Below are 10,266 nucleotides of genomic sequence, written 5' to 3' on the forward strand. Positions count from 1 at the left end.
GTTTTAACAATCATAGAAGAGGTGGCTTTAAAATTAAGACAGCTTGTTCCTTTAAATGTCTTTAAAATGTGGATTTTGACTTTTTTTTAAAATAAAATGACAAACATTGCATTTAAAATGTAATTCATTTGGACCCCCACATTTACCACAAAATATTACTTTTATTCTATTACTGAACAAACAAATCCATTCCACTTGATGCGTTGAATCCTCACCAAGTGTTTACTTATACAGGTAAAAAGTCTGTTTAACCTGTTAAAGACACCAGAATGCAGGAAATGACATCGACTTCATTCAGAATCCACATCTTAAGCTGAACATGTGATTCCACAGAACCCTTTTCGCTCACAGTAAGAAGGTGCCACAAGTAAAGAAAGGACTTCAGAAGTCCTACGTTATCAAAGAGAAGTGCTTTGAGTTTGGACCTTTGCTTTGCTGCAAGACCAGAGACAGGTGAGAGGTTAACCGTCAGGTGGTAATGAAAGGGTTAAACGTTTGTGTCGTTTCATTCAGAGTTCCCTCTGTGCTCAGATTCAAGATGAACCCGTTTCCTGAGAACTCTGAAAAGCTGGTGATTCAGAACCAATCAGTTCTGGAGGCAGAGGTAAAATTCAGTTTCCTCCAGGACACCCAGGCCGCCACGTATCTGCTGGACCCCCCAGCGATGACCCTCGCACCGTCCCAGAAACAGGTACCAGCTCGAATAAACGGCAGCAGCTCAGTCTGACAGATGTTCTGAAGACGTTCCTCCCCTGCAGGAGCTGACAGTCTGGGCCTACCCCACAAAGCCGGAACAAATCAAGGACAGTCTGGTTTGTAACATCAAGGACAACCCTGAGCCCATCTCCATCCACTTCTCCTGCTGGGGGGTGTGGCCAGAGCTGGAGCTGGAGAGGAAGCAGCTGTACTTAGGCAGGATTCCACTCAACAGGTCCTGTTTGGTCCGGGGTTCTTCAAGGGTTTTGAAGTGTTGACAGTTTTCTCTTCAGAAGATCTTTGGCTCAAAGTGAAACGTAAAGAAGAGTAGTGAGGTTTAAAACGTACATACTGAACGTAAAACATTAACTCCTATCAGATTTACTCATGGAGGTTCTATAGAACAGCTGGAGCTCAGAAACCAGGTGACCGTGTGATCGGCTGCTGAAGCTAACGGCTAACGCTAAACGGGCAAGAGTCTGGATTTCCCATTACTTTACATGTTGACAACAGAGCAAAAAAAAGGACTGACGATGTAGAAATCATTAAAACTGTTAATAATATTAACCCAACTATTATTAATATTTTACAGTTTATATAATCTATCCAAGCTGTTTGTGTTATGGATTTATTAACAGAAGATAAACAGGAAAACGTCTCATTTTACAACAAGTCAGCAGATTTGATCTTATTTAGCTCAATGTGATCTGAGCAGAACATAATGTAACAGTTTAAAATTAAAATAATCTTATAAAGTCCAAGTAATCACTGATATTTATTGAACTGGTTTGCAGATATTAGCTTGTGGAGCATATATACAGAGTTTAGCTCTGTTGAATCATGTTACAATTTAACACAAACTATTAAATATTACTTTGTCCTTTGATTAATATTTAGACCTACAGAGTGTAAAATAATATTATAAATGTCTGATTAATATTTAGACCTACAGAGTGTAAAATAATATTATAAATGTCTGATTAATATTTAGACCTACAGAGTGTAAAATAATATTATAAATGTGAGTATTTTTAGGTTTCTGTTAGAGGAACCTGACCTGTTAAGAAGATGTTAGCTAATAGAGACAAGTTTCATCCTATAACCAGAGAACATTTTCTAACTGTTGACTGGTAAATATAAATATCCTTATTTTTTATGACAGAAAGAATAAATAATAAATATACTTTATTACTAGCTGAAGTCATCATTTTTCAACTAGCTAAAGTCTAAGTTACAGGCTGACTTCAGGTCTGGTTTAGATCATTGTTACTTATAAATTATAAATTTTTCTGGTATAAATCTGCTGTTTTACATGATTGTTGAATGAGATTAACATAATTATTAATTTATTGTAAAAACATGACAGATAATCTGTGAAACAGATCCGTTTCAGCTGCTGTTTATCTATTAGTTTCTATGTTTGCTGTGAGCTGTTGTCCTGTTTGGTGTTTCTGCTCCTCCATGATGTCACAGACACTACCAGTGTGGGCGGAGCTCAGTCTAGTGATATTTAAGTCTTTGGCTTTACTGCAAAGATCTCAAACGAGCTGTGGTTCTTTTAAAACTCTTTGATTTTCCTCCACAGAGAGCAGAGTTGCAGCGTGATGATGTACAATAAGACGGCTCTGCCTGTATCCTGGAGGCTGCAGAGGATGGAGGATTTAGGAGACGAGTTTGTGGTGCCAGTGGACCGGGGCGTCATTGCCTCCAACTCGTCTTCCCCTTTCACCGTGCACGTCATCCCTCGAAGGCTCGGCGTCATCAAAAAGACCCTGTTTCTGGAGGTGAAGTGACGTACTCGTGACACGTTCACGCAGAACCGAACGGCCTGATGTCTGAATGTTACTGTCGGCAGGTCTCACACACTCACAGCAGGTTTGTGTTCCAGGTTTCTGATGAGAAGAACGTCCTGGGAATCCTACAGACTGAAAAGATTTGCTTCTCTGCTATAAAAGAAAATCACACGAGTTAAAGGATTTAGAAGAGTTCAGATGAAGTCTGAGTTCAAATATAAGAACAAATGGACGCATACATTAAAATACGCCAAACGAAGACTTATTCTAAAATATATAACGTAGTTGATATGATCGACTCAAATAGTTTTCATTCAAACAAAGACTGAATATTATAATATAGAGCAATTTAATAAATTAACAAAAGTGGGTCTACATTATTCACTTTGATAGTAGAAGTACAAATTTTAAAACAGTTAGCCTCTTGAGCCCCACGCCCCCGGTACCGGGGGCAAAACTACATGGTCTGTCCTGTGCAGAATGACAAAACAGAAAATAATTTCTTTACTAAAACCTCTGTAACTTTGCTCCAGTTAATTTTAGCAGCATGAATCTTTGCACAGGTGATGTCCACAAGTGGATTTATGGTTTCCAAGAGATTTAAGCCTGATTCATTATGGTTTAAATAGGTTATATACTGTCTAATGCAAAAATTATTCAGGTGAGAGTGAAAAAAAAATTAAATATTATGTTTCATCCTCAATATCTCTAAAACAACAGCAGCTGTTTTAATACTCACACTTCTAATAAAATCTCCTGAGTGTTGCTTTATTTTGATACCAAGATTATTTAAGTAGAGTTTGTAAATGCTGAGATACTCAGTTACATTTCAGCATGGGATTTTGAGAAAAAAAACTTCAAGAAAAACCCTTGGGACTGAAGAGGTTAAACAGAAAATTAGGTATAACAGCACTTTGAGACGTGGTTGAATGATGAATGTACAAATGATGTTCACATTGAGGGGTATAATCTGTTTAATATGAACAGAAGTAATTAAAGAGGAGGTGGAGTTGGTTGTACTGATCTGTCGTGAAACGAGACGATGTACCGGTCGGTCTACGTTCCTACCCTCATCTATGGTCACGAGCTTTGGGACTGAAAGAAGGAGATCACAGATACAAGCAGCAGTTTCCTCTGCAGGGTGTCTGAACTCTCCCTTTGAGAGAGGGTGAGAAGTTCAGTCATCCAGGAGGGACTCAGAGTAGAGCCGCTGCTCCTCCACGTCGAGAGGAACCAGTTGAGGTGGCTCATCTGGTTAGGATGCCTCCTGGACTCCTCCCTGGTGAGGTGTTCCACGTCCCACTGGGAGGAGACCCAGAGGAAGACCAGGACACGCTGGAGGGACTATGTTTCTCAGCTGGTCTGGGAACAGCTTGGGATTCCCCCAGAGGAGCTGATCCAAGTGGCTGGAGAGAGGGAAGTCTGGGTCTGCTGCCCCCGCGACCTGACCCCGGATAAGAGGAAGAAAACAGACGGATGTGAGTTTAATTAATAGTGTTTTATTTCCAAGTCAAGCTTTTATTTTACTGAAGGAGTTTTATTCACTTAGTTGCTGTTTCTTTTTTTTTCACCATGAGGTTTAAAATGGAGCAGATTGATCCAGAAGTTGTCTCCGTGGAGCGGTTCTGTGCTGCTGGCCACCTACAGACCTGATATAAAGGTTTAAATCAAAGAGCAGCCCATTTCGTCCTGTCGGTGTGCGTCCACTCTGCTGAAAGACACTCCTGAAGGTAAAACTGTCATTTTATGAGAAAATATTCAGGTAGTTTTACTTCACTCTTCTGGTTTCACATAAATACCTTTTAAAAACCGAGCTGATATATTCTGGTCCAGTTTTACGCCTGCCCCCCAACATCCAGAGTGAGCCCCTGGGTCCTAATTTAAAATCACAAGGGGGTAGTGGTTCAGTTATTCCCCTACAAAATAGGACAGCCCTACTAGATGCTAACAGCTGTTTCATCTTGTTTTTATATAAGCAGTTTTATGAAGTTCTAATCACCGCTGTCAGACCGTTTCTGTTTCACTGAAGCTTACAGGAGCTGTAAGCTGAGTTCAGAAACATCTCTACAGGTTTGTTGGTTTATCTCATCTCAATCCCAGATTATTTGTTGTCTTTTACAATCTTCTGACAACCTTAACTTGGTAGGAAAATATTTTCTGCAGGGATGATTTTTTACATTCAACACATTTTTCATTAGTTGTTTTATTTTTCCTTGTTGTGCAGGGCGCCCACCTGTCCCTTTTTCACATTTTTGTTGGTATTTCAGCTTCTTTATGCTTAGTTCAGTAAGCTTGTGCTCATTATGCTAATTTCGGAATTTCCAGCTACGTTTTAGCTGCCTAGTTTGGCTGTTTTAGCTATTTTACATGAAATTGTCACTTTTTGGTACTTTTATGTTGTTTTTTTCCTGCTAATTGGACATTTTGTATTTTCACCATCTGAGTGCTAATTTCAATTTATGTCCGCTAACTTTATATTATATTATTAACTTTATTCATTTCATTAAAAAAACACATTTACATACAACAAAACAATACAAATCAAATAAAATGAAAGGTAGCAGAAGAAAAAAATCTTATAATATCTGCCCCTATTTGCTAAAAATATTAATTTCAAACAATAGTAATCAAATACTAAAAATTTAGCTTGTTTTATAAGATAAGATAAGATAAGATAAGATAAGATAGAACTTTATGATCCCACAATGGGGAAATTTGCACATTACAGCAACTCAAGACAAAAAGGACAACTGATATTACCAACTTTTATAAACTGTTACGGCCAGATGTCTTTCTTCTATGTTTATACTAAAGCATGGAATGACATTCCTCAAAACATAAAGTCCATTTCAAAACTAAAGCCCTTTAAGAAGAATCTTGTCTGCCATCTACTGGACACTTTTTGCTTTTTGTTGTGCTCATATTTAGACGTCCGATTTTGCAAATGCTGCCTTCCTGAAATTTGGTTTGCTTGTTTGTCTTTGTGTCTATGGTGTATAATGATGTGATTGTGATGCTGTAATTCTGAGTGTTTTATGTGCTGCAGAACAGGAACCTGCTGTAAAACAGCAATTATGCTGAGTCAGGCTTGATTTTCAGTAATCTTTTCCTGTTGAATCAATAAATCAAATCAAATCAAATCAAATCAAGACAGGGGAGCTGCAGTAACAGGCTGCCTACCGTGGCGCCATCTTTATGCTAGTTTTAGCTTTTTTTTCCTGCTTCTTTAGCTGTATTTCTGCTCTTTTCTGCAGTTTTTCTGCAAAGTTAAACTTTTTTTTTTTTGCTTCTTTCAGCTTTTGAAATTGCACTCACATTAACTATTTTACTATTAAGCAATTTCAGCTCCATTTCAGCAGCGTTCAGGTGAAGTTTTCAACAATAAACATTCACACTAGCATCTTCGCAGGAAATGCAGTTTCTCTAGTTTAATTTAAAGAGCCTGTGACATGCATTTTTTTAAATACTAAAAGACAGAAAACATTTATATTTAAGAAAGTTGGAATAATACACACGATTTAACCCATTTTGTCCCATAACTGGCAGATTTTCACTCAGCCGAAGTGAAACAGGAAGTGACATCAAAGCGGAACTCTTTAACAAAGAAAACTCTCTGGTGTTCGTTTATTGAAACAATATTATTTGATCTCTGACTCTTCTTCATCGCTCTGACAGAGACTCAAAATAATCTTAAGAAACATCAGATTCTTCTCTACAGTCTGGGCTGTTAGCTGTTGTAGCAACACCCCTTTGACATCACTTCCTGTTACTTCACAGGCAAATATCTCAACAACCGTTCATCTCAGTGACATGAAATTTCTTTTGTAATATTTTATCACTGTCCTCTTTCTAAAAATGCATTCATATGTATTACAAAAATTTGATGTCACAGGCACTTTACAACCTCAGTGAGAACAGTCCCAGTTTGGTGTTGGCAGCTGAGGTGAACCGTTGGTAGTCATCACGTTGTTTAATGTTTGGAGGTGAAATCGAGGTGAGAAATCCACATGAGAAGAAGCTGAAACTGGGCTCTGTGACGTTTGGGTCAGAAGGTGAAAAAAGAAATGTCTAGTTAATCACAGATCTGTCTTTTACTGTGACGCTGAGCACAAACACACCGCTGGATTCAAAGGTAATCAACACACACACACACAGGTACACACAGGTACACACAGGTGCACACAGGTACACACAGGTGCACACAGAACACAGGTCTCAATGCAGCCTTCTCTCCCACCAGGTCCTGTCTGTCAGCCTGGCAGGGGAGCTGAAACTGAAATCAAACGTGGCTCATGTAAATCAGGGATCCAGTTATCTCCTTTTCTGTGCCGTACTGCAGAGTTTTCAGGCTTCCTGCACCCCCTGCTGACCATCGAAGGGTGCTGCCGGGTGAGCTTCAACTGTTCTGATCTAATGTTGGTTAAGTTAATAAAATGAGGTTAAACGTTTTAACTGTCAGGGTGCAGAGCTGGAGCTGGACCAGAACTGTCCAGGGCTGCAGGAGCAGGAAGAGGATCACCATGATGAGCAGTAAGGTTAAATACCACTTCCTGTTCTGTCTCTGAGATTAAAGCTCCTGCCACATCAATTTTTCTGTAATAAACTTGAATGCATTTTTGGAAAGATAACATCAATAACATGTTGCAAAAATAATTTCACGCTGCTCAGATCAACAGATGTTGAGATATTCACTTGTGAAGAAACAGGAAGTGATGTCAAAGGGGAATGTCTACATGTAAACAGAGCGTGGCTACAACAGCCAACACAGGCTGTAGAGAAGAATCTGATGTTCTTTAGATTGATTTGATTTACTATCAGACAGAAAAGAGAGTTTAAATATTTTGTTTAGTAAATAAAGACCAGGAAGTTCCCTTTCTTAGAGTTCCTGTTGATGTCACTTCCTGTTTCACTTTGTCTGAGCCAAGTTCAAAAGAAAATCTGCCAGTTCTGACACAAAATGGTCCGAATGTTGTGTATTATACCAAGTTTCCTAAAAATAATCATGTTTTCTTTGAGTTTTTGTATTTGAAGGATAATCACATCACAGGAACTTCAAACCCCAGACTTTCAAATTAAAGCAGACTGTCAGACATTATTTTCTGTTATCCTGATGCATCTCAGTAATCCAGGTAGAAAAATCAAAAATAAATAGGTCCTCTGGACGGTTTCTTCTTTAATGAAACGTTTCGTCTCTCCTCCAAGAGACTTCTTCAGTCTGAGGAGTTTCAGGTGAACTTATAAGCTCCGCCTCCACATGGTGGACAAACAGGTTAGTCACATGCAAAAGAGGACCAGCAGCCAAACAATAGATCGTTACTGCCTTGATTGGCTCATTATTTATAGAGGGTCATGTGCCCCATTACCTGACCATTGTTGGGACCCTGATTCACACCTTTTGCTCACAGGGGGCGGAGTCATACCTGCAATAACAGCATTGTAGGAGGGGACAACTGGACACGAAGGCCAAAGGGGTGGAGACCTTTGTGTTGACTGCTCTACCTGACCTTTGAACCTCATCACAACAAGTCGTTTGACTCACTTACCAGCCACAGGAACACACTGTGAGAGACGTCACATTAAACAAATCATTTATATCCAAAGACAACAAATCAGATTTTACAGATTTATCTACAGATCAATCTTTTTCTCCTTCCCTGATGGGAGTGGGTCGCTCTACTCTCTACATGGAACTGCTGATCCTCCAAAACCAGAGGGTAACACGGTGCACAAGCTGCCTGCCAAAACCAAACACTGTGAGGTGCTCGCTGTCAGCAGCTGGCGCTGCCAGCAGCAACAGTAAAAAAAAAACATTTACATTTGCATTTTAAACCTTTATTCACTTTAGGTTTTGTATTTAAGCTGAGGCCGGTGGAAAGAGGCCGTTTATCTCCCTTCATCTGTCTTTTTTTTCTGAATCTCTGCTTTGTCATCTAAACTACAGCATATTTAAAGTCCTTCCTGTTTTCTGTTTCTTCTAACTTCTGTTAATTTAACATCTGTCATTTAATCAACATGTTTGGTTTATATAGAAATGTCTTTTTACATTTCTACATCCAACAAGTGGTTAAAGCGATCTGCGATTAGTTGTAACATTAGACTTTATTTGAAAAACATTTATTTTAACTGTAAAATAAAGACTAAAAATACTGTAGGCTGTTTAGTTTTGTAAATTTTTAAAAATATATTTAAACACGGACGGAGCCATTTTGTTTCCACACAAAGCATTCTGGGTAAATGATGACGTGGATAGGTCCTCGGTGCGAGGCTGCTAGCGAGCTATATCCACCCTGAAGGTTAATCTTGGACAATATCTGATGATCGACTCTTTTAAATGAAACCAGAGAGCGTTGACAGAGAGGAGAAGGTAGAAATGACTCAGCCTGGAACTGAAAATATGGATGGAGGACAACAGAGCTGCTTCATGGAAGAAGAACCTCAGCTTAGCCTGTTAGCTTTAGCATTAGCACCAACGTTATATTGCCTTAAATGTATTAGCTCAGCGCTAGCACGATAAACTAACAAGCTAAACTGAGACAGCCTGTGTTTCAAGCTCAGAGGGGACAGCAGCATTCGATGCTCCAGGACCTTGGTCCAACAAGCTGACCGTCTCCAGCCGGCAGTCCAAGGACCAGATCCACAGCTGGGGGGCCTCCGATCTGCATCTTAAACATGAAGAAGGACCGGAGTAAATTAAAATATAAACCTGATCAACTATTAACTCTACTTTAAACTTTATAGATTAATAAAAGGAAAATACAAAAGTTTCTGTTCAAAAACGAGTTCTATGTTTTAACTGTTTGATGAATGTTTGCTTGTTTTTGGTTTTATTGGTGGTAAAACAGCAAATCTGGTGCTATGAATTGAATGTTTTTATGTTTGTTTAATGTTTTCACACAGTTCTGATAAAAAAGAAAAAAATAGTATAGGTCTTCTGGACGGGTTCTTCTCTAATGAAACGTTTCGTCTCTCCTCCAAGAGACTTCTTCAGTCTACTCTCAGAGGACCTATACAATTTTTTTTCTTTTTGATTTTTTACCTGGATTACTGAGATGCATCAGGACAGTTCTGATAAAGTTTTTAAAACTTGCCAAATTATTTAGTACAACTATTATATAACTACAGGCTGTCATTGAAATATTAACCATTTATTTTTCATATTTTGCTTTATAAAGTAAATATTTCAACATTTATTATAAATGTTATGTGGAGTTTGTTGATATTTGAGACATTCTCATGTTAAAATCCTGCAGTTATAACACCTTCCTGTCCAGCAGGGGGCAGTCATGTCACATGGTTGGTTTCAGGTAATATTCTAATAGGGCCATTTTTATGCTTTTTTTTTTTTAACTTCACTTTTTTTGTTCATTTTGTCCAGGCTCCCAGCAGGACCGAGCCGCTGTTTGTGAGACACACAGCAGCACATTTGGAAGGAAAAAGACTCTTCCGGGCAGAAAGGGCAGATCTGGGGGAGTCTCTCATTACTAAAGGTTAGCCGTGTCACGTCACGCACGCACGCGCACATCATAGGGCTGTAATGAGCGGTGGTTCAGGAGACCCACAAACCTGTGATCCTCCCCTGTTTGGAGGAGAAGCATCTATTATTTGTGCTGCTGCAAAACATCAAAGGGAGTTTGTTTTATTTGGGAGTGAAATGTGTTAAAATATGAATTAATCACATTTATAAGGAACCAGACTTCTTATAAATAAACTTTAACTCTTCCCGTGTGTGTGTGTGTGTGTGTGTGTGTGTGTGTGTGTGTGTGTGTGTGTGTGTGTG

The 10,266-nt window shown here is 38.9% G+C and overlaps 2 protein-coding genes across 5 annotated transcripts in view; both read left to right on the forward strand.

Annotated features, from left to right (window-relative positions):
- hydin (HYDIN axonemal central pair apparatus protein) overlaps window positions 1-2,684 on the forward strand; it is a gene marked incomplete in the record, with an annotated part of 70,329 nt that extends 67,645 nt beyond the window's left edge. Inside the window, 5 exon segments of the mRNA XM_014012136.1 lie at window positions 334-453; window positions 532-691; window positions 759-931; window positions 2,282-2,480; window positions 2,585-2,684. Of these exon segments, the coding sequence (XP_013867590.1) occupies window positions 334-453; window positions 532-691; window positions 759-931; window positions 2,282-2,480; window positions 2,585-2,668 (736 nt within the window).
- A 4,264-nt stretch (window positions 2,685-6,948) lies between these two features.
- The window catches only part of necab2 (N-terminal EF-hand calcium binding protein 2), a 115,070-nt gene continuing 111,752 nt past the window's right edge, over window positions 6,949-10,266 (forward strand). For 2 of the 4 annotated variants that reach the window (XM_014012192.1, XM_014012196.1), the window contains exons 1-2: window positions 6,949-7,019; window positions 9,865-9,976. The gene's annotated coding sequence lies outside the window, so the exon portion shown is untranslated. Of the gene's footprint in view, window positions 7,025-9,836; window positions 9,977-10,266 lie in introns of those variants that run through there. The other 2 variants (XM_014012193.1, XM_014012195.1) reach the window with 2 other exon arrangements.

This window comes from Austrofundulus limnaeus, unplaced genomic scaffold (genome assembly GCF_001266775.1).
Source record: "Austrofundulus limnaeus strain Quisiro unplaced genomic scaffold, Austrofundulus_limnaeus-1.0 Scaffold89, whole genome shotgun sequence".
Taxonomy (NCBI): domain Eukaryota; kingdom Metazoa; phylum Chordata; class Actinopteri; order Cyprinodontiformes; family Rivulidae; genus Austrofundulus; species Austrofundulus limnaeus.